The 22,717-nt window shown below is 48.7% G+C and overlaps 1 protein-coding gene across 2 annotated transcripts in view; it reads right to left on the minus strand.

Annotated features, from left to right (window-relative positions):
• LOC142576491 (sphingomyelin phosphodiesterase 4) overlaps positions 1–22,717 on the minus strand; it is a 153,762-nt gene that overhangs the window by 21,551 nt on the left and 109,494 nt on the right. For both annotated transcript variants that reach the window (XM_075686641.1, XM_075686640.1), the window contains exons 13-15: positions 19,539–19,708; positions 5,551–5,844; positions 2,001–2,258 (exon numbers count right to left, since the gene is read on the minus strand). In XM_075686641.1, coding sequence (XP_075542756.1) covers positions 2,001–2,258; positions 5,551–5,844; positions 19,539–19,708 — 722 coding nt within the window. The remainder of the gene's footprint in view (positions 1–2,000; positions 2,259–5,550; positions 5,845–19,538; positions 19,709–22,717) is intronic.

Raw genomic sequence — 22,717 nt, forward strand, 5'->3', positions numbered from 1 at the left:
CTCCGAAACCGCAGTACCGGAAACAATTTGCAATTGTTTCTGTGGTTACCTGATTCCAGGCACGCACAAGCATGTGCAGGGCTGCGAGCAGAGTCACGGTGTAGCTTTTCTCATTATTGGACCACAGGAGCAACTTCTCGAGAATGTGATGTGTATAAAAACATTTCACATTTTTTATAGCGCTCTGATACATAGGCTGAAGAGCCACAGTTGTGTTAGCCGGAAGAAAAACCAGCTCAATGGCTCTCAATTAGATTTCCACCTTGTACGCCGAGCAGTTGACGAGAATCTGCCTCTTGCCAAGCTCAAATTTTCGGTAGAGTTTCCTCAGCCACTGCTTGAAAAGCTCGCCTGTCATCCAGGCCTTCTTATCTGCTGCATAGGCAGCCGGCAGCGTGCGGATGTTCTTAAAACATCGAGGTTTCTGTGACTTCCTTATCACAAACAGGGGGAGCTTCTCTGTTCCAGTCATGTTCGCCCCGAGCAACACCGTCACGCGCTCTTTGCTGCGCTTGCCGCCTGTGCACATGTCCCCCTTGTACGTGATCGTTTTGTCCGGTAAGAGTTTAAAAAATAAGGCGGTCTCATCGGCATTGAAAATATCGGATCGTGCGTACCTGTTCAGGTGGTCTGGTAGCGCACCATTCCGCCACACGGTGCAGGTTTCTGCGTCTACGGCTTTGGCTTCGCCACACGCACTGCGGAAAACGAGGTCGTGTCCGTCCCTGAAGCGGTGAAACCATCCGTCCGAAGCAGCGAAGTCGGAGACGTTCAGACGTTGCGCAAAATCAGCCGCCTTCACTACGATGATGGGGCCACTCAATGGGATATTCTGGCTCCGTTTTCCCTTGATCCATGTGAGCAACGCTGCCTCCAGGTCCGGGTGCTTAGCTGTCCGAAGCCTTTTCCGATCCTTGCCGTAAGTTTCAGCCTCGTAGGAGTCCTCAATCGTCTTAATATTCCGGATGTATGTCGACAGTGTGCTTCTTGGTATATCGTGCTTCTTTGCAATTTCGTTCTTGCTCTGTTTCCCTGCATCAACTTCCCGCAGAATTTCTAATTTCTCCTTCAACGTTTTAGCACGGTACTTTCCACATGACGACATCGCGGCACGTGAGCAGTGTCAGTCTGCAACAGACGCGTACAGAACAAGAGAGATGATGATAGTGTATGTCGCGCCATCTGTCGCTTAACAGCAGAGACTGCGAGCTGGCTACGGCGACACGCAGTTGGAATTATCCGTGGTGGACCGGATTAGCATTCGAATTAACGAGGTTTTCAATACAAGGGGCTCTATGGAGCATGGCCGGACCATGCCAATTGGTTCGAATTATTTGAAAATTTGAATTAACGAGGTGCAAATTAACGAGCTTTTACTGTACTGAGCCAAAACAGAATGGTGGATTCGCCGCTGCAGCTGCTTTTTGTCAAGTGGCATATACCGTTCCGGCATGCGCGACATCACATGGAAGTTGAATTCTCTGCTACTTGCAGTTCATGCGAGTGTCGCAAGCCAGCAAAACCAACGCAGCACTACGCAATTACGAAAGCGCTGAAACGCGAAAGCACGGGTGACGAGGAGTCGAGCAAAAACGAAACCCTTTGACCACCCACGTCGGTGTCAAGGGTAATTTCAATTAGTTATTTTTTCTAAAGATGAAATAGAATGACAAGTAGCACTTCACTTTGTCTACAGGGATGTTTTTTGCAACAAGTGGCTGAGTACTAGTGACAAAATTAAACTGAGGAATGCTTTCGTCATCGGGCAAGTACTTGAATGTCCCGGGGAGTCTCTAATCACGTTCTGGATTTACTTCAATTTCTCGATTATTAAGGCTCTGTTCGCGATAATATTAATGCTTTAGAGATTGACGAGCATAATCTATCACTTTAGCTCGACCTAATATTTGCCTTTAGTGTCCCTTTCACAACAGCAGCAGCCGTCTTACAACATGTGCAGGCAGCTATTACACAGCCACTCGACAGTGAGGCATGCCCACCTTGTCATTGATGGCTGTGGACAGCAGGTGGAGCATGCGGACCAGAAAGACAACCTCGTAGCTACGAATGGGTTCCATGTCGGGGTTGCCCTGGTAGGTGTACGCTTTGGTGTCGTCGAGGCAATGCTCGAAGCCATTCTGCTGGAAGCCATTCTGCCTCCTGACAGAGTCGGTCAGGTCGCGCGATGACGCAAACAATGACACCAGCTCACGGCCAGACTCTGGGGGCAAAGCAGACAGCTCCGCATCCTTGTTCAGCTGCAAAAAACAGGAGTAGTTGTGTTTATAATTTTCTTTTAATTGTGAGGTCTTTACATGTCAAAACCACGATCTGATTTTAAGGCATGGCGCAATGGGGGACTGCAGATTAATCTTGACCACCTGGCATTATTGAATCTGCAAATAGTACACGAGCGTTCTTTGCATTTTACTCTCATTTGAATGTGGCCTCAAGCTCAGGAGCACAACGCCATAGCCATTGGAACTATTCAGCGGGTCAGTAGCCATGTTAAAACCATGTAGATCAATAGGCTTGAGATCTTCAAACTACAGGAATGCAAACAGTAATTTTTGAGACCAAACCGAATACATGTTGAATATTGCCGGAAGCTAAACGAGTACCAAATAATTTTCAAATAAAGAGCAGCTGCTTCCATCATTACTGTAAAACGATGTTCACATCTTAGTATATTCAGAATACAAGCAAACGTTTGTCATTATATTCCACACTATGAAGCGTTCTTTATTAAAGCTCAAATGGATCACTAGGAGCAAATAAGCATGAGCACGCAAATACCAAATAGTAGATTTTGAATAGAATATGCAACAGAGTCAATAAAAGAAAGCTGAATATCAAATCAGATATCAAACTTCAGGAAATTTAGCACAGCCTTCTATGCTTCCAAATATTGTGCAAGAAATACAATGTTTCACATGCTCAAGAGACTAATCCCATTACTTTTACAAGAGCCTTGCTAGCTATCAGTAACTTAGGTACGTATGAATTGAGATGCATAGTATGCTCGAGTCTTATTGAAGGAACACCAAATCAGTATGCCAGCCCTGATAACAACCCAGTTCGTATACGAAGATCTGGAAAATATTTTTCTATGGATGGAATGTCTGTCAAATAGAATTATGTGCTTTTTTCCATTTGAAGCTGAAGAAATAGCGAAGCTGTCCTAAATACTAATGGGGTTTTCAGTTTTATAGTGGGTCATACAGTGCTTAATTAATGGCAATCTTCTATTGCTTAGAAGGTATTTCTTCCCAGTTTGTGGTCATTCCTTCTTTATGGCAGGTGGTTTCTGTGGGTTATCGTCGGCTCGTTATAAAGCCAATCTGTGCAACAGACGAAAGCAAGGGAATGCTAATCACGTCACTTGGCACCGCTCCATGCGGTCAGTGACGCCATATGCATTGACCGGTCTCGGTGCCGATGGGAAGTCTTCAAATCGGGAGGGCTCAAGCGACGTGCGCCCTCACCACTGGTTGGCTGAATTCGCCGCGGGCCGATGTGATAATGGGCCAGAAACTGTCATGGAAAGCTTGTCGCTAATATGTTCCTAAGGGCGGCCCCTCAGAGCTTGGTCGCAAAATTGCCCTTACAGGTTAGATTGAAGCGGCGTTCGAGTCCATGGTAGACCAGCCAGAACTACCATGTGCAAGCGTGTCAAGTTCGTCTGCATGCTCGTATGTAGCACTCTAAACTGCGCGAATCTGTGGCTGTGAACACTGAACTTGCATATTCTATGCGATCAAAGTGCCTTCCAGCGACAAATCAGACTGATCTTCGCACATGCCCTCGTGCTTTCCATACGTGCTACTGTTGCAATTCCCTGTCTGTGTCACGTTAATCATCCCGATTGGTATCATCGACCTGGATGAACCTTGTACCAATAGAGACTACGCGCCATAACAAAGCTGCGTGCATCAAGGCACTGACCACAGCCAGGCCATTGACCAAAGGGACCCATATCCGAAAAATCAATTTTAGTATTCGCACATTCCTACAAATAAGCAGTTTATTTGTCTATTTACGACTCTTCGGTGTGTGCAAGTGATGGCGGTTTAGCCGGAAATGCCTTGCACCCTGAGTGACTTACAGTCAAGGTCCGATTTTTCGAACTCCTGAGGGGCCACAAAAAAGTCCAAAAAACCAGGCAGTCCAAAAAAAATGAATGCATGCCTTTTATTGCCCTAAAGGGCTCAAAGTGCGCCAGGCATGTCCAAAATAGCTCAGAAGGCCTGCCAGTACACTTATTATGCATATCGGTGATCGTACTGTGACAGGAGACGGCGGGTGCATGCGTGTATAATCCACCTTTTTTCACGGTGTAACAGCACATGCGCCCTGCCCTAGGGGATTAGTCATGAAACATTTTAGAAGGGAAGTGCACGTGGCCGCACGGCCTGAAATAGGGAGAAAGTCCCCTGAAGAAACAAAAAATGCACCCAGATGCACACTGCAGCAAACAGTTGTGCCGTGTACCTCGTTGGAACTCTACTGGTAGGTCGACCTACGTCTGTTCACTGTTGAAAACGTGCATAGCTAAGACTGCAACTCCACTTTAAAACAGAAAGTGGCCAAGGCTTCATTTGGACTGCATCGTGAATCACGTAGTTGCCGCCTTGCATTGATGGCTAACAAATTTATCGAAACGCCCCTGCATTACACTTGGGCGACACTTCAAAAACATTGCATTGCCACCGAAGTCTTCTTGAAGCATCGGCCCTTTCTTTCTGGTGGTGACAGCGTGTGCCTGACTTCACGTACAACGTGGTAGCACTGGGTCGATACGAGACCGACGAGACGCTGATGCCAGCGATTGACCAACCATTCAGTGCGGTGTGTTGCTGAGACAATTTTATCAGAACAGGCCGACAATGACGCAGCCGATGGGCGTGAGCTGTTGTAGCATGGCAGGCTTTCTTGCCCACGGCACCAACAATATCACGATTCGTGTATATGCTAATGCCTTTCGGCGCTTTTCGTGTTCGTGAGTGGCCATGCGGGGCAACTCTTGACCACTCAGGAACGCGAAAAGCACCGAAAGGCATTAGCATCGGGAAAAGGCCTCGCAACAAAATCGCACCCAAGGTCCTCCACAATGCAAAAGGCAGAGCAACCGGCTGCAGCTCGCCGTGCTCGCTCTGCAGCCGCTGTCAGGCAGAGCCCAACCACATGCACAGGCTCAAAGACATTCACCACTGTCACCCGTTGCAGACAGTGGCACAATATGACAGTGGCACACTGGTTAGGACGCTCGACTACGGAGCAGTAGCAGTGGGGCAGAGGATCGAATCCTCACCATGGACACTTATATTTATATTTTTTTTTGGTTAGATGAAGATGACCTAATTTATGCACCGTTTCTCTGCCATGGCTTTCTCATGACAGCGGGTTGGCACAATGAGCCAAGTAATGCTCTCACACTAAGAATGGCCAGTCGTTTCTCGTATCTAGCTGGCTTCTGTTGTCGTGTCCTTGAGCTCCACATACTATGCCTGTGCTTAGTCAGTCAGCAGCAACACCTAGGTGTGTACCCACCTTGAAGGCCCGGCAGAGCTCGTCAACGGAAGCGTGCAAGTAGTTTTGTGTCCGCTTCCACTCGGCCACCTCATCGGGGGCCCCGGGTGAAAGGAGCGAGCTGAGGACCCGCCGGGCACCTCGCTTCAGCAGGCCCCACCACGAACTGCTGCTAGTGCTGCTGCTGGCTCTGCTGAGGTGGTCATGCTGCTGAGCGCCGTCGCTGTCCTGGTGACCCGTGGCGCCAAGTTTCTGCTCGAGCTGTCTGTTGATAGACCGGCACGCCTGGCCTGCCAGCTGCACCAGGCAGGTTACCTGCACAGCAGACAGTTTTCACGGTGAGTTTTGCTATGCCACCACTATCCCAAAGAATGCCGATGCAACTGTGAAACCTTGTTATAATGACAATGCATCTGACACAAAAGTGTCTTTGCTATACTTTATATTTGTTATAAGCGTACACTGCAATGCATAAACAAAGGGGGGGATCACAATCAGGTGCGTGCAATATAAATGCAAGCATGATGCTTTCAGTGGGCCAGCGAAGATCTCCCACACATTTGTATTTGTGCCACTTTGAATTGCTCTTGCCAAGTATTTGACATTTCTGCTGCCAGAAAATGTACTACGAGCTGCGAGCAAACACTGTAACTGATATTGTCTCAGGTCTTGCATTTCTGGCTTTCTTGGTTCCGTTATAGAAGCAGAATACCGTAGATAGTCATGTAAAGGGGGCACTTCCTAAAAAAAATATTTCACGAGTGCAGCCCATAAATGGATAAGCCATTTGCAATTCAATTTTCAGTCCACATCCAGTCCACATCCAGTCCATCAAAAAATCCGCATACAACATACTTTTGGATACAAAAGACTATTCTTCTCATTTAATCTGGTCTGCCAATATTATAAATACAATCCATTCTGCTTCTAACAGACCTTGCTAAAACGGACTATTGGCTAAACAGACACATTCGGCAAAATTTGTCTACATGGTCTACAGTTGCGTGCATACGAGTGTGCGTTACATGCAACTATTTCCGGCTGCTTGCGAAATTTTAGACAATTTTTCTTAAGCAATGAATACGCTAATGGCAAGCTTCCTGCAGTGACGTGCTACACAATGTCCCGCTGGCAGAGAGTTTTTTGAGTCAACCACACAAGCAGACCGCCACCGCCTACTGCTGTCGGCTCAGTGCCGAGCAAGCGCCGACAGTGCCGCTGGGTTCAACCAGCTTCGAAGTGAAGCCATATTACACGGTGCTTCAAGAACAACTGCCAACGATAGCTAGATGCACTGTTTTGAGGGCGCTTTATTTCTCATAGCACCAATTCGCACAAGAAAGAGTATATGTGGCTATTCGGGCACCCAGACTATGAGACGCATACTGCAGTCAAGCCGTCTTGCTTACAGTGGAGAGGAGGCCCGACACAGACTCCGAGTTGAACTTGCCTTGCACTGCGGCTCTCATTCGTGATACAGATTTGGGCAGCGATCGCCGCTTGTCGCGAAAGGCAAAATTAACATATCAGTTCATACTATCAGCCACTGTTTTGTGTGAAGAACAAGCTGTAACCGTCATCTGTACCATCAGCGGCCGCGACACGCTCGGGCCGAGTGGTTGGCATGGCTGTGAATAAGCTCCCCACTGTTGTGCCGGCCATTCGTCTTGCCATTGTGCAAGCGTATATAAGCTCTAGCACGACGAGGACAATGCTATTTGTCAGCAACTAGCATCCGGAAAACAGCGGACAGGAAGATGCCGTGCCATGCAGTTGTACGATTACTGCACAAGCCTGTTTATTTAGTTTGCAACGGGGGGTTGTTCACCTAGCAGCACTAGCTCTAGGTTGCAGCGGTAGGCTTAAAACAGGTCAGTGCTATCTCGAAACGGGGAAGCAAGCACACCTCGTCGTCTTCTTCTCATCCACTAGCACCATGACCGCTGCCCAGTGCCTTCAGTACAATCACTCCGCACCAAAAGAGTAGCCATCCTGGCGACCTAAGGGCAGGAAAACACAGAAGGGTCATGGCACTGCTTGAGCCGGGAGACGTGCACAATTTCCTGGCCGCGACGACGCTGGTCGGAAGGCGCTTCCGTTGGCTTGATGAGGTAGTTGACCGCGGATGTTTTCTTCAGTACCCGATAAGGACCGTGGTACTTGGAGAGGAGCTTAGAGGAAAGGCCTGGAGGAGTAGAGGGCACCCACAACCAGACCAGCGAGCCAGGAGCAAAGCACGTAGCCGCAGTAGATGAATCATGGCGATGCTTTTGCCGCTCTAGAGACAGTCGTGCACTCCGAAGCATCTGGTCGGTAAGGCAGAATCGTGTCCATAGTGCATGAAGGTTCGTGTCCGTAAAGGAGAAAGAAAGGGGAGAACCCAGTGGTGCTTTGCGTGGCGGTATTGTAAGCGTAGGTGACGAAAGGCAGAATGCGATCCCAATTCGAGTGGTCAGATGAAGCATACATGGCCAACATGTCACCAAGGGTGCAGTTGAAACGCTCTGTCATCCCATTAGTTTGAGGATGATATGCCGTGGTGGTGCGGTGAATGATGCGACACTCCTTTAGCAATGCTGCAATGACGTCGGAGAGAAAAACGCGACCGCGGTCGCTCAGTAATTCTCTAGGTGCTCCATGGCGTAAAATCAGGTTTCGAAGGATAAAACTGGCGACGTCTTTTGCTGTGGTAGATGCTAGGGCTGAAGTTTCGGCATACCGCGTGAGGTGGTCGATAGCGACAATAACTCAGCGGTTGCCACTTGGAGTGTTGGGAAGCGGACCGTATAGGTCAATGCCGACGCGGTCGAACACGCGCGCGGGGCATGGTAAAGGTTGCAAGGGACCGGTGGCATGTTGAGGTGGCGTCTTGCGTCGGCATATGAGGCAGGACCGGACGTACTGGCGAACGAAGCGGTACATACCGCGCCAGTAGTACCGAAGCTGGATGCGAGAGTATGTCTTTAAGACACCAGCGTGGCCGCATTGGGGATCGTCGTGGAACGTGGCGCAGATGTCAGGGCGCAGGTGTCAGGGTATAACAAGCAACCACTTGCGACCGCTCGAATTGTAGTTGCGGCGGTACAGCAGGTTATCCCGAATGATGAAGTGCGCGGCTTGACGACGGAGCGTCCGAGAAATTGGTGCTGGCGACTGGCTAGACAGGAAGTCAATAAGCGAAGAGATCCATGGGTCCTTGCGCTGCTCTGATGGCATGTCGGTAATGTTGAGGGCGAAGGCTCCATGTGTGGAAATAGATGAGTGGACAGGACCGGAGGGCAGGGGTGACCGGGATAGAGCGTCTGCGTCTGAATGTTTTCGGCCGGAGCGATAAACAACGCGGATGTCGTACTCTTGCAGGCGCAATGCCCAACGGGCGAGCCGACCAGTTGGATCTTTTAATGAAGATAACCAGCATAGGGCATGATGGTCGGTCACGATGTCAAATGGACGCCCGTACACATAAGGACGAAATTTTCCGATTGCCCAAATGATGGCCAGACATTCCTTTTCAGTAACCGAGTAGTTCGCCTCGGCTTTGGTAAGGGTGCGGCTGGCATACGCGACGACGTACTCTTCGAAGCCATCCTTGCGTTGTGCAAGAACAGCGCTGAGCCCGACACCGCTAGCGTCCGTATGGATCTCAGTTGGTGCAGATGGATCGAAGTGTTGCAGTACTAGAGGAGAGGTGAGAACGCGTCGCAGTTCTTGGAATGCGTTGTCGCATGCCAGGGACCAGGCTGATAGGTCAGAACTGCCGGTGAGAAGCTGCGTCAAGGGGGCGATGATAGAGGCAAAGTTACGGATGAAGCGCCGGAAATATGAGCACAAGCCGATGAAACTGCGAAGCTCTTTCATGATGGTTGGTTTGGGGAACTCTGTTACGGCGCTAAGTTTCGTGGGGTCCGGGAGGATACCGTCTCTGGAAACTACATGACCGAGAATAGTAAGTGTGGGAGCGCCGAAGTGGCATTTCTTCAGATTGAGTTGCAGTCCTGCAGTGGAGAGGCACGCAAGGACTTGCTCGAGGCGGCTGAGGTGCGTCGCAAAGTCGGTGGAAAAAACCACAATGTCATCCAAATAACAGAGGCACGTTTTCCACTTCAGCCCTCGAAGAATGCTATCCATCATTCGCTCGAAAGTGGCAGGCGCGTTGCAGAGGCCGAACGACATGACGGTGAATTCATATAGTCCATCAGGAGTTACAAAGGCTGTCTTTTGGCGATCGGCCTCTGCCATTGGCACTTGCCAATACCCGGAGCGTAGATCCAGCGAGGAAAAGAATTCCGCTCCCTGCAGACTGTCCAAGGCATCGTCGATGCGTGGCAGAGGATAGACATCTTTGCGTGTTATTTGGTTAAGGCGGTGATAGTCGACGCAGAACCGAATGGAGCCGTCTTTTTTTTTTAACAAGGACAACCGGAGATGCCCAGGGACTGTTAGAGGGCTGGATGATGCCACGCTCCAGCATGTCGTCAACGTGCTGGTCGATGACACGGCGTTCAGCGGCCGACACATGATACGGACGCTGGCGCAATGGTGTTTGTTGGCTGGTGTAGATACGGTGAACGACTGCGGACGCCCGGCCCAAGGATGGTTGGCCAATGTCAAATGAGGCACGAAAACGCTGGAGGAGCTTGATGATTTCGGTGTGCTGCGCAGGTGTGAGTTCTGCGTCGACGGCACGAGCGAAGACGTCTACAGGGGCATCGGTCGCGGCGGGAGGAGTTACGGCACAAATCGGAAGTGATGTCGTATCACCAAACATGGTGGCCGGAAGAATGCTATCGAAAGCTTCAGCGGTACCCAGGCACTCGTCACGGAGTAGGGATGATGGGCAGGCGGACGGATTGCACACGTAAAGGGCAGCAGAACCTTCGCAAAAAGTGACGACAGCAAACGGAAGCAGAAAGTTCCGGCGGCGCGCACAAGTGGTGGACGGCGTAAAAAGGACAGATGAGTTCGCAGCAGAGCTACATAACACAGGAACCAGAGCGGCGGAGAAAGGTGCAATATCGATGTCAGAGGCGGCAACAACTTTACGAGAATAATGGTCGTCAGGGTCAAAACACGGCACTGATAACGTAAGTTCGCAACGAGCGCAGTCGATAAGAGCTTGATTTACAGATAGGAAATTCCAACCAAGAATAACGTCGTGCGAGGAACGAGGCAGGACGACAAATTCTATAACATGCATAACGCTTTGAATGACAACCCGGGCTATGCACGACGCTGAAGGCTGAACGCGATGCGAGGTTGCCGTACGCAGAGAAAGAGAGGTAAGGGGAATGGTCACTTTGTTCAAATTGCGGCAGAGCTTCTCACTAATAATAGAAACGGCGGCTCCGGTGTCGATAAGTGCGTGCACGGTGACGCCGTCCACGGACAGTTCAATTTCGTTCGCTGGCGCAGAATGAGGCCTTGAAATGTTCGACGGAAACGCAGTTCTTGCCTCTGGAACTGCGACTGCTAGTTTTCCTCTCGGGCTGGGCTGGGTCGGCGAACCATCAGGGAAATGGATCGGCGACGTGGGGAAGGCGACCGGCGTGAATCGAAGGGGAGGCGACTGTAAGAGGTGTCCGGAGGAAGGTTAGATTGGTCCTGACGCGGAAGTCGAGCAGGCCTGTAGCTTGAGGCACCCCCACTGTCAGGTAAACGGGGGCTGTGACGGCGGCAGAATCGTGCTATGTGGCCCGGAAAATGGCATGAATAACATACCGTATTTATTCGCGTATAACCCGCACCAAAATGTGAAAAAACGCGTTTAAAAAGTGGGGGTGCGGGTTATCTGCGAATTTTTTCCTTGGGAGGGGGGGGGGGTCGGCTTCACCGCAATGTGCGGCGGTCTCCCGGTGTAGTCCGCCATCCCCATCGTCATCGACGCTTGTCAAGCCGATGAAGGGCCAACGAAAGGCCAGCATTGTTGAGCCTCGCGTTAGGCGCTGTTTAGTGTACTTACCCCAGTTTGCACTGTTTGCCTGCTTTGTTTTGGCATCATGAGTGCGACTCGACGGCAGTGTTTCACAGCGAAAGAGAAGCTAAAGATTATAGCCGCTGCCGAAGAAATCGGCAACAGAGCTGCTGCAAGACAGCATGACGTCGACGAGTCGTGCATTCGCGACTGGAGGAAGAAAAAAGAGAGTCTCGAAGCAACGAACCGGAACAGGCGAGCGTTTCGGGGTCCGAAGACTGGCGCGTACCCCCACCTCGAGACGCAGCTTGCGAAGTTCATTGAGGAGCAGAGAAGTCGTGGCCACGCTGTTTCGACTGAGATGGCGCAAATGGAAGCCCTGAAGTTGGCCCGGGAATTGAACATTCCACGTGAGTTTCGTGCAAGCCGTGGATGGCTTCAGCGCTTCATGCGAAGACATGGATTTTCTATGCGGCGGCGAACAACCATGTGCCAGCGGCTTCCTGAAGCCTACGAGGAAAAGTTGTTGAACTTTCAACGATATGTGATCGCACTTCGGAAGGAGCACAGCTATTTGCTGTCTCAGGTGGGAAATGCTGATCAAACACCTGTGTACTTTGAGATGCCGATGGACACGACCATGGAAAAAAAGGGCTCCAAATCAGTCAGCGTGCTGACCGGCGGAAATGCCAAGCTGCGCTGCACAGTCATGCTATGCGCTTTGGCTGACGGCACGAAACTGCGCCCGTATGTGATTTTCAAACGCAAGACGCTACCTAGCATTCCACTGCCCCCAGGAATCGTTGTGCGTGCGGAAGAAAATTCGTGGATGAACAGTGGCCTAGTCGGTGACTGGCTTCGAGTAATCTGGGAGCGAAGACCAGGTGCCTTGCTGGCACGCCGGTCGATGCTCGTACTAGATTCCTTCAGAGGCCACTGCACTGATGCGGTGAAGGCTCGCCTTGCCGAGACCAGCACCGACCTCGTCATAATACCTGGCGGCATGACGTCCATGCTACAGCCACTCGACGTGTGCCTGAACAAGCCGTTCAAGGCACACGTGAAGCGGCTGTATGCCCAGTGGATGGCCGACGGCATTTACGCCCTCACACCGACGGGACGCGTGCGAAGGCCTGACATTCCATTGCTGTGCCAGTGGATCGTGGATGCGTGGAAAGCGATACCGGCCGATTTGGTGCGCAAAAGCTTTAAAAAATGTGCGATCAGTAATAGTCTGGATGGTTCCGAGGACGACTACGTCTTTGAGAGTGGCGATGAAGCCTCGGATGGCAGTAGTGAGAGCGGCGACGATTAAGAATCGGATAACCAGTGACGTGGTGGCGGTCGTTTGAATAAATGTTCTGAAAACGAAATGATCACTGAGTGTGAGTTTCATCTTTCTAGCGCTCATTTTTTTTTTTTCAGGTAGACGTGCGGGTTATACGCGAGTTTTTTTTTTTTTTTCCGCCGAGTTCAAAGTTAGGGGTGCGGGTTATACGCAGGGGCAGGTTATACGCGGGTAAATACGGTATTGGTCGGTTATCAGGTGTTCGCCACGGGTTGACGACAGGGGCTCCAGCAGCCGAGTAAGGAACGACTATCGGACGCGAAGGTGGCGGCGGTACATGGAAGGTGCCGGTGGCCCGGTAGGAATCAGGAGCCGGAGGAGTGTAAGGCCGCGCGAAAACGTCAGCGTACGTTAGCGGTCCAGCTGCAGGCTGCGGAGGAGGGGCAGATGGCAGCGCCGCGGCAACTTACGTCTGAATGACGTGACGAAGCGAAGGAGCCAGGGTTGTCGACGGCTCGGGTGCGCTATTCGCCAGAGAGAGTTGGCGTACGACTTCCTGGCGGATGAACTGCTTTATCTCCGGCATTAAAGCAGAGATGTTGGCAGCGTCGCGACCGAAGTCCAACGGAGATAGATCCGCAGTGTCCTGCTGAGCAGCGCGTGTTGATGCACGTTGCTTGCGCAGCTCGTCGTACTGCTGGCAAAGCTGTATGAGCTCGGCAATCGTCCGGGGACTCTTCGCGACGAGCATTTGAAAGGCATGCTCATCGATGCCTTTCATGACGTGCTTGATCTTGTCTGCTTCATCCATGGATGAGTTGACGCGCTTGCAGAGCGAGAGCACGTCTTCAATGTAACTGGTGAAGGTCTCGTCCTGGCCTTGAGCTCGACCACGCAAGCGCTGCTCAGCGCGAAGCCGGCGAACTGCGGGACGGCCGAAGACCTCAGCCAAAGTCGCCGTGAAAGCCGACCAGGTGGTAAAATCGGCTTCGTCATTGCGGAACCATAGGTTGGCCACGTCAGTCAAGTAAAATATGACATTTGTGAGCTTGGCGCAGTCGTCCCACTTATTATAGCCGCTTACACGGTCATATTCGGCGAGCCAGTCTTCCACGTCGTGGTCGTCTGTGCCGCTAAATATAGCCGGATCGCGCTGGCGGATAACACCAGAGCAGATGATGGCCGAGGGCACGGGAGCAGCAGCCTGGGACGGTCCCGGTTCATCCATTGTAACAGCTGGTAGTAGCGTCCGACTGCGGAGTTCCAGGATGTTGAAGAGAAACCCAGCAGCTCCACCAAATGCAACGGGGGGGTGTTCGCCTAGCAGCACTAGCTCTAGGTTGCAGCGGTAGGCTTAAAACAGGTCGGTGCTATCTCGAAACGAGGAAGCAAGCACACTTCGTCGTCGTCTTCTCATCCACTAGCACTATGCCCGCTGCCCAGTGCCTTCTGTACAAGTTATTTAATTTCTATGTTTTTGTTGTTTTTGCATTCACTTACTGTGATATATACAAGGTTTTGCCATTTCACAACATACCATGGCCCTAACTTTGGACAGAATGGACTTAAGATAAAACAGACCTTTTTCGCTGGATTATCAGCGTCGACTGTATGTAACCAAAAAAAAAAAACTTCATTTCAGTCATAACATGTCATCTGGCACCTCACCACAGAGGTGCTTCTTAGCAGTCTCGTTGTGGCCGGCTGCCATTTTCCCATGCCCTTCGGTGCATGCAACAACTCCAAGCTTGAATGCAGCATTGTGTGCGGTTGGGTGTTTTTTGTATCACAGGCTGTGATGCTATAAGTGCAGCTAGCGCACAAGACAAGCGGAAACACTACGTGCTAACCAATACGTACGCAATAGGCTGGTGCAGTTTATGCGTACAGTCGCCGACTGATTTTTCGGACTCCAAAAATTCGGACTTGCTCGATTATTCGGTCTACTTCGCGGCACCATCATTTTCCCCATAGACCATAATGTATAGCAACTGTCGAAAATTCGGACACCTTGCAACCTCTCGTCTGATTTTTCGGACACTCCTTGAGCCAACTCGATCGAGAGCACCATGCACCGACTCTGACCGGTGCATGGTTCGACTTGAACACCATTTTTGTTTTGAACGGAGCCTCCTTGCTGCCTCACGAAGTGGCGCTACTGGAAATCCCCGCTCATCATCATCGTTTCTGCCTGGCTCGATAGAGTTGCTACAGCAGTTCCGGTCTCAGCTCAGTAAGCCATGTCAAGACAATCCAGCAGCTGATTTGTTAGTTTCTTCGTGCACAACGCTGCGAGTAGGCCACATTTTTCGTTTGTGTGACTGGTGTCGGCGTGATGGCGTGGTGGTGTTTGCTTTGTGTGCTAGGTCGAGGTTGCGGTGATCCAACACTGCATACAGAAACATCGCATCAAGTGTCTAGTGGCACTGACAGTGCCCGCGCAGACTGCGCTGGCGCATGCCGGCAAGCGGGTGCCAGGATGCCTAGGATTTGTCACCTTCCGATGTGCTCCCTACTGGCGCGGAAAATGTTCTGCAGAGACATGTGCAGCGTTTGCATTGTGATTTCGGACACCGTCTCATTTGACAGTTTCACAGGTGCTGACACTGCTGTACTGACATGCGCAGAACTCGACGACGGCGAGATCATTCGTCAGGTTTCTGCTGCACCGCCGGACGATGACTCCGAGTCGGAAGATGACGCACCATGTGCTACACTGCCGTCGCATGCGGAGCGTGCACAAGCAGTGACTGTGCTTTCAGCCGCGTATAGTGACCGTACGACCCTCTCCGAGATTCAGGCTTATCTGACTGCGCGTAAACGGAACAGCATGCAATGGCGCATTCACGATTTCTTCAAGCCTACTGCCGAGCCCGAATAAGTGCATGGAAATAAGGGATTTCTTCTTTTTTTTTAATCTGCTTTTTTGGACACCTGTTTATTCGGACAATTCTGCAGTCCCTGTGAGGTCCGAATAAACGGTCGGCGACTGTATACAAAACACACTATGTTCAATGGCTGCTGAGTCGAGGATTTGACTTTACTACATTTAAAATGATACTACTCTTTAAGCGGGTACGGTTTAACGAGGTTTTACTGTAGCTGGTATCTAAGCCGGCAGCAGCTACATATGGTGGGGCTAATGGCGACTGCACGAGCCCCATCTTAAAAGCAATCTGCGATGAGTTCAAAGTCTAGGTGCGCCGAGGGCTGATGGCTTTGTGTGCGCCCTGTTCTCCCCACTTAGTTAGCGTGGAGGCGAGAGGCAGAATGAAGATCAATTAGCTCGCTGCTGCTGCCGCCGCTCTTCTTCACGCCAGTGTTTTAAGAGAAAGTGTCCAAGGTCATTGAATGTGTGCGACACCATGCCTGTTAATTTAATCAGTAAGCAAATGTTTACTAGCTTATACAGCCAGTAAAACTACTATCCTTTCATATAGCTGTCTACTAATTTGCTATCGCAATCGATTCTTCGCCTTTTGGCCAAAACTGTGACTTATTTTTGTATTTTGATGTTTTACAATGCTTGCCTGGTGTTCTCAAACTATAAAAGGTACCTTTTCTGTTCGGTGCTTCTGTTTATTGCGGCATTTGCTATGAATTACTTATGCAAGTGGTTTGGAGTGTTATGAGTATTTCACAAGCGGCGCAAAATTTAGCCCGTCTCCCTGACATAACTAGAAATGCCACCAGTATCCCATTTAGCAATGATGTAGAAAAAACTGCCCAATTAGTGTATGAAGTGAAATTCCTGTGAATTAAATACCTTTTATGCAATATCCTTAAACATGTGCTTGAAAGTGTTGTGTGAACTTGTTTCCTGAGCTAACCCTATGTCCCACAAAGTCTACATTTAGCGAAAATATGCGGCATGTTACGAGTAATGCGTATGCAAAGTTGATAGTTTCGGTTGATTACGCCCTCTGCAATAAATTGTGTAATCAAGTGCTCCAGAGCATGTACGATTACCTTTTCATGCAGTGAAGCATTCCACAAGCAGCCGTTGCATACCGCATTTTTCTGCGTATCACCTGCCACCACGTATAACCCATTCTTTTCCCTCCAATTATAACAGCCTCGAAAAAAATTTTTTCGTTGTTTTAATCAGCGCATGTATTCCGCAGAAATAACTGCACACAACAATGCACACATCTTTGTAAGAACAGTCTCCATTCACAGATGCACGACTCGTCCACGTCAATCTTCAGTGAGTGGGTCTGCTCCCACCTCTTCGGCAATGCTGACAATCTTCAGCTTCCGCTGCGTTGTAATGGAAGACCATTGAGTGCCACAGCTCACCGTGATCGGAGTTGTAGTTCACTACCGCAGACTGCACTTCACTAACAACTAGATGCAAAACAGCGACCCGTAATGAGGAGAATGAGCGACCATGAAGGCGAGAAGGGAGATAAAGAAACATTGAATGGCAAAGAGCCGAGGCATCACGGCAAAATTTGCGTATAACTGACACCCTGACTTTACTGTTCAATTTCTTTTATGTTTTTGGCGTGGGTTATACACACAATAATACGTTAACTACAAATGTTGCTAAGATCAACCTTAACAACAATAAGCAGACTACTATGAAAAGTATGGGTGCAAAGTTAAATGTGTGTGGATCAAACACAGCTTTTGCAAAAAAATTTTGAAAAAAGTGTTTCAAATGTCATGCTGTCATTATTTGTTATGTTATTAGCTATGTTTCCCAATGCCTGGAAAGAACTCTGCGTTACACAATTTTCATATATAGCATAAATGAATATAACATTATTATAAATATAAATTTAAATAATTCAGCAAAGATTTTTTATTACATTTATTGGAGTAAATCACATTTTTAATGACTGATTATAGGCGATAAATTGTAAATTTATTTATGATTCATTTTTCTTTTATGCAATATATCTCAAAACTTTAATGCTACCGAGTTAATTAGGAGTGTTACAAAAATTCATGAACCCTCACCCTTACGGTATTTTCATGCTTGATACAATGTTCGCCCGCTGTCCTTAGTGAACTAAAGAAGGTTCCGTGTTTCCATTTGGCTAAAGTAAGGGGCAAGGCATATGTAATGTGTAAGCAAAGTTTAGAGTGGGTGGGCTTTTTGCGGCCTCTGCAATAAATTATTCAAGCACTAACTGGAACACCGATGCATTTGGTGCAACACTTTGGGTAATATAACCTCGAAACAGATGTCCCTGGGAGATTCATCTCGGGCTGCAATTTGTACATAGCAATATGCCGTGTAAAGTAAATAATTAAGAAGTTGATTGGCAAATCTTTGTTATTTAGTCCTCTGTTCCTGTCTCCGCTATTACTCAGACCTCTTTTAGAGGTAATTTGCCCCGTGTGTAAACAGTGGCCGTGCCGTGATGGTGGCGCATCGTATGTGCTGCCTTTCTGCGCGTTTAGTATTGGATGTCGTGCAAAATCGAGTCTTGGGGACGCGTTGAAGAGAGAGGCCAACGAAGGATTTATTCCCCACTGGCAGTACTTTTCACGATACCGTCGTCCCACTACGGGCAACATTATCAGCCGCGGGGGAGGAGTGAACACGAAAGCGTGGCTTGTTTTACTTCCTACTGCCAATTTGAGGATATCGATGGCACAACATGAAACTGTAGCTTTCGGCGCCGACTCTCAAATTCAAGGAAAGAATTTTTTTCTCATTCAGATTTTTTTCAATTGCCCGAGAATGCAGAAAATTTTTTAGGCCCCTTCCGTGTAAGAAAATCGAGCGGTAACTGTACTTATTTGCATAAAAGGTCAAATTTCAATACAACAGAATTTCTATATAATGAAGCAAATTGCCAATTTTACTGACTTCATTATATCTAGGTTAAATTTTACTATTACAATTGAACTTTCCTGTGCGGTGGTTTCTGAACACAGACACCAACAAGCAGAACGATTCTGCCAATTGTTTACTTCCTCTTCCTTTACCACCATGTTTAGTTACTTATTTCTTCTTTCTTTCAAGACACCACAGTGACAAACGAAGTCTACTATGATGAGAATTCCTTTCTTCCACTACAACGAAGACACAGTAATAAAAGCCCAAGCCCATTTTCTCTCACATTTGTTTATTGAAAATACCCAGAGACCTGTTTTCATGACAGATGTGCGCTTCATAATTTTGGTGGGGTCGGGCATTTCAATCTGCCATGTCTACACCTGCCAAAATAGATTATCCAAGCCTCACCCAAACATCACAGCGCTACATAGGAGAAATGCATAGCCTTTGAGGCTACCAAAGAGGCTCTGTTTTCTGAGAGCACTTGTGATACGGGGAAGCCATGAATGAGTATGCGGGTGCAACTGCATGCGCAAAATAACATACCGTACTCTAAAGACATGCAAAACAGCCACACACTGATTTTTCATACTGTACTAGGGTACACGGACTAGTTCTGATCATTTTACAGGCTGCCACAAAGAAACAGAAGCAGGCCACGATGCTCTCCTTGCATGTGGACAGACGCACCTACAGGTGCACTTTTTCCTCCTACACTTGTCACCCTTCAAACCAGACATTTTGTAAACGATACGTGATCAAGAACATACTTGTAATGATTTAGACACAAAGCGACCCATTCTTTGCTTGTGCCCATGAAAGGTTACACAAGCACATAGTAAATTACACTTCACGGCGCAAGAGATGGGGAACTAAACACGCACAACATGGGCGCCAGCTACCAACTAGCTCAAATCAACGCACTGCTTAAAAACGATCACAGTTCGCAACAAATTTCATCTAGTGCTTCTAACCTCTCGCAACAACGGACCCACCGTCCAGCCTTGGTGACCCACCTGCTTGCGCCTTTCGTCGCCGTTGAGTGGCCGGTACGTAAAGCCAGGTTCCTCGATGTCGGCCATGTGCTGCTTGACCAAAGTGGCCACTGGGGCACTCACCGCTTGACGCTGCAAAGCGCTGCTCGCCGGCGAAGTTGGCCGACTAGCACTGCCCAGGCTTGCCTCCGCTGGAATAGCCGCATATGTGAGACACGAGGGTCATCAATTTACGCACTAAACGCGACGCGTAGCAAGCATCGGCACCTACTGCCCGTGTAACTGCACTGCACCGCAGCGACCATTCATGCAAAGTCAAACAAATCACTTGCCACAGATTGTCTGTTGCCTTTTCACTCATACTGCAATCCATGACCGTCTGAAATATCCTACCATTGCACATTGCAACTGATTCTGACTGCACTAAATTTCAAGAACTACGGTGCAGTCGTGCCATATAGCACTCAATTTAGTCTATGTGGTTAAAGTAAATTTGGGAAAAGCAACTGAATCTCAAGAAGTGAAACTTGAAGGGGCCCAAACATTTTTCAAATTCAATCGAGTTTTAAATAAAGAAAGCCCACTGAAATGAGGACTTACGGGCAGCGCTGCATTACACAGTGCACATGCACTCAATTAACACACGTATGACGAGTTAGGGAACATTGCCGACCAAACTTTTGGTTTTGGACAAGGCAGCAAAAACCTTAATTCGATGGCAAAATCAACTTGGTAGGTTTTTACAAGAGCAGTATCACAAAATATCTGTTTACAGAATTTTCCTCTATGTTGTGCTTCATAAATGATACCGAAATGATGCCACACTTAAGATTTCATGATGGCCAAGGCAACATTTTGTATTTACAGTCGAACCCACTTATAAGGATACCGGTTTTAACAATGTATCGGTTATAACAATGAGAAGCTGCTGCACCGTCAACTTTTGTATGTCTTCCATGGTGAAACAACCCGCATACTACAATGCCCTGATGCCACATTATCGGTTATAACAATGAAGTTTGGCTGCTGGTGTCCAAGCCGAAAGGTAGTAAAATGTGAAATCCTTGGGGAAAAAAAAAAAATAACGAGAAATTCGAGCTGCTGCACGGTGGGCCACTGCTCCAACAGCCACCGCGCACTCATTTTCCAGCCATCTCCGTGCACCTCTCTCCAGTCGCCCTTCCACCCCTCTGAACACAGACTGCGCGCACAGCTCGGCTGCGTCCACAAGCTCTACACCGCCTCACCCTCCGAAACATGAATGGGCCGCGCCAACTGCACTGCTCGAAGGCTGCTCGCTGGCTCCTCATTCAGAACAATTCTACAAATAGCTTAATCGCTCGTGTTGGTCTTCGTTGTTTGCGTCGAAATCGTTCCTGACCATGCAGTTTCTCGCCGCCGAAACGGAAGATGGCTGATCCACCCGCTGATCATCGGCAATGCACGGCGTTGCCGGTGAAAAGAACGCGCACAGCTGTAGATTTGGAAACTAAGTGCTTCCAACCGATGAGGCGATCGTCACGATTGTGCTTGCATCAGATAGCGATGGCAGCAATTATGCGGTAGGGCAGACTGCCTCAACGTTGTCCTCACAGGAGGCCCGGCAGATGATTCTGTCCCTCCAGGGATTCATTTCTGCGAAAAACCTTCTGTTGCACTACGTGGAGCACCTGGATGCCTTGGAGAAAGATGCCAGCAAGCTTTGCGTAAAGCATGAAAGGCTGACGGACATAGGGTTTTCTCGTGCAAGCCAGTCAGAAGTACATGGCGGATGCTTGTGACAATCTCGCCTCGGTGTTTCTTCTGGAATTCTCAAGCCGACAGGCTGCCACGGCAGCCTTCTCGCAATTTTTAAAAGGCTCCTTTTGGGGCTACCCGTACGATGCCTCAGTGGAGCTCGCATGTCACTTGCCACCCGTAGCCCCTCTGTGCAGTTGTTAAAGCAGTGCCATTCTTTAACACCGACAGCCGCGGCTTGTTACACGCGAACGGAGCGCCCAGGAAGCAGTTAAATGAGTAAACACAATGAGCAGCCAGATGGAGGAAAGTGGTGGGGAAGGGCACTGGCCTCCCCGCCATTATACTTTTCTCACATCTCTGTCACACCCCTATTTTGATTTTTTTTCATGCAACCCGGTTACAATTATCAATTATAACAATGGAATTTTCGTGGCATCTAATATTGTTATAAGTGGGTTCGACTGCACTAGTCGCACATTGTCACAAAGTTAAGATATCATGAGTGTGACTGACCACGCAATGCTGCCAGTTTAGGGTGCGTTGCACAAATTCAGTGCGGAGCTTCATGCCTGCCTCATTACAATGAAGCTGAAGGGGAAGCCAAAATTACTTTGTGTGCGCATCACATTGTTATGTCGACCGTTGCCCTTTACTGCATGATATGCCCAGTAGTGTGCACAATTTAATACTTACAAAGAAGACTACGCCTCCATGGCCCACCGAACTGATCCGTGGCAGCGTATATGATGCAATTTTAATATAACACTATCAAAAGATTTTTCCGCATGTACAACATGCGACATTTTAGCACATGATGTGACTGCCTTTATGATAGCTTCCTTCTGTTCCAACATGATGGTCTTTTCCTTCGACTTTCCACTTGGCTCGCTTATATTGTCATGAAACCGGCGAAAGTTCCAATATTGTCACATAGTAGGGAAGAACGCAGCAGAGAAACTATGAATAACAACACTAAGTTTCTATTGGGCAAACCTGTGCCCACAAAAAAAGGCTACACTCCAAGCACAACGATAGCAGCAAACACAATCGGCGATCGGCGAAAATCTGATCTGCCGGTCAAGCGCATAGACTTTTATACATAACTCATTGAAGGTTCTAGAGTGACCGCTGGTGCCTACATGTCTTCCAGAAAATTCTGCACAATTCACGACGCACATGCAATGAGATTACACAAGCTTCATTGACAACGGAAAACAGGTAGACACATTGATAACGTTCAAAAAGCTTCCAATAAATGCGGGCGCATCCCGCCCTGAGCGATAACATTTCTTAGATGGTCACTCGAAAAGATAAATAAGGACATGTGCCAATACAATGGTCTTTTCTTACCACTTGGCTCTCTTATATAGTCATGAAAGCAGCAAAACAGTGACGCTGTCATAAGGAACTGCTGCTACGCAAATGAAGTCTGTCGTGTTCAAGCAGCACATGACACACAA

This window comes from Dermacentor variabilis, chromosome 3, assembly GCF_050947875.1.
Source record: "Dermacentor variabilis isolate Ectoservices chromosome 3, ASM5094787v1, whole genome shotgun sequence".
NCBI classification, from domain to species: domain Eukaryota; kingdom Metazoa; phylum Arthropoda; class Arachnida; order Ixodida; family Ixodidae; genus Dermacentor; species Dermacentor variabilis.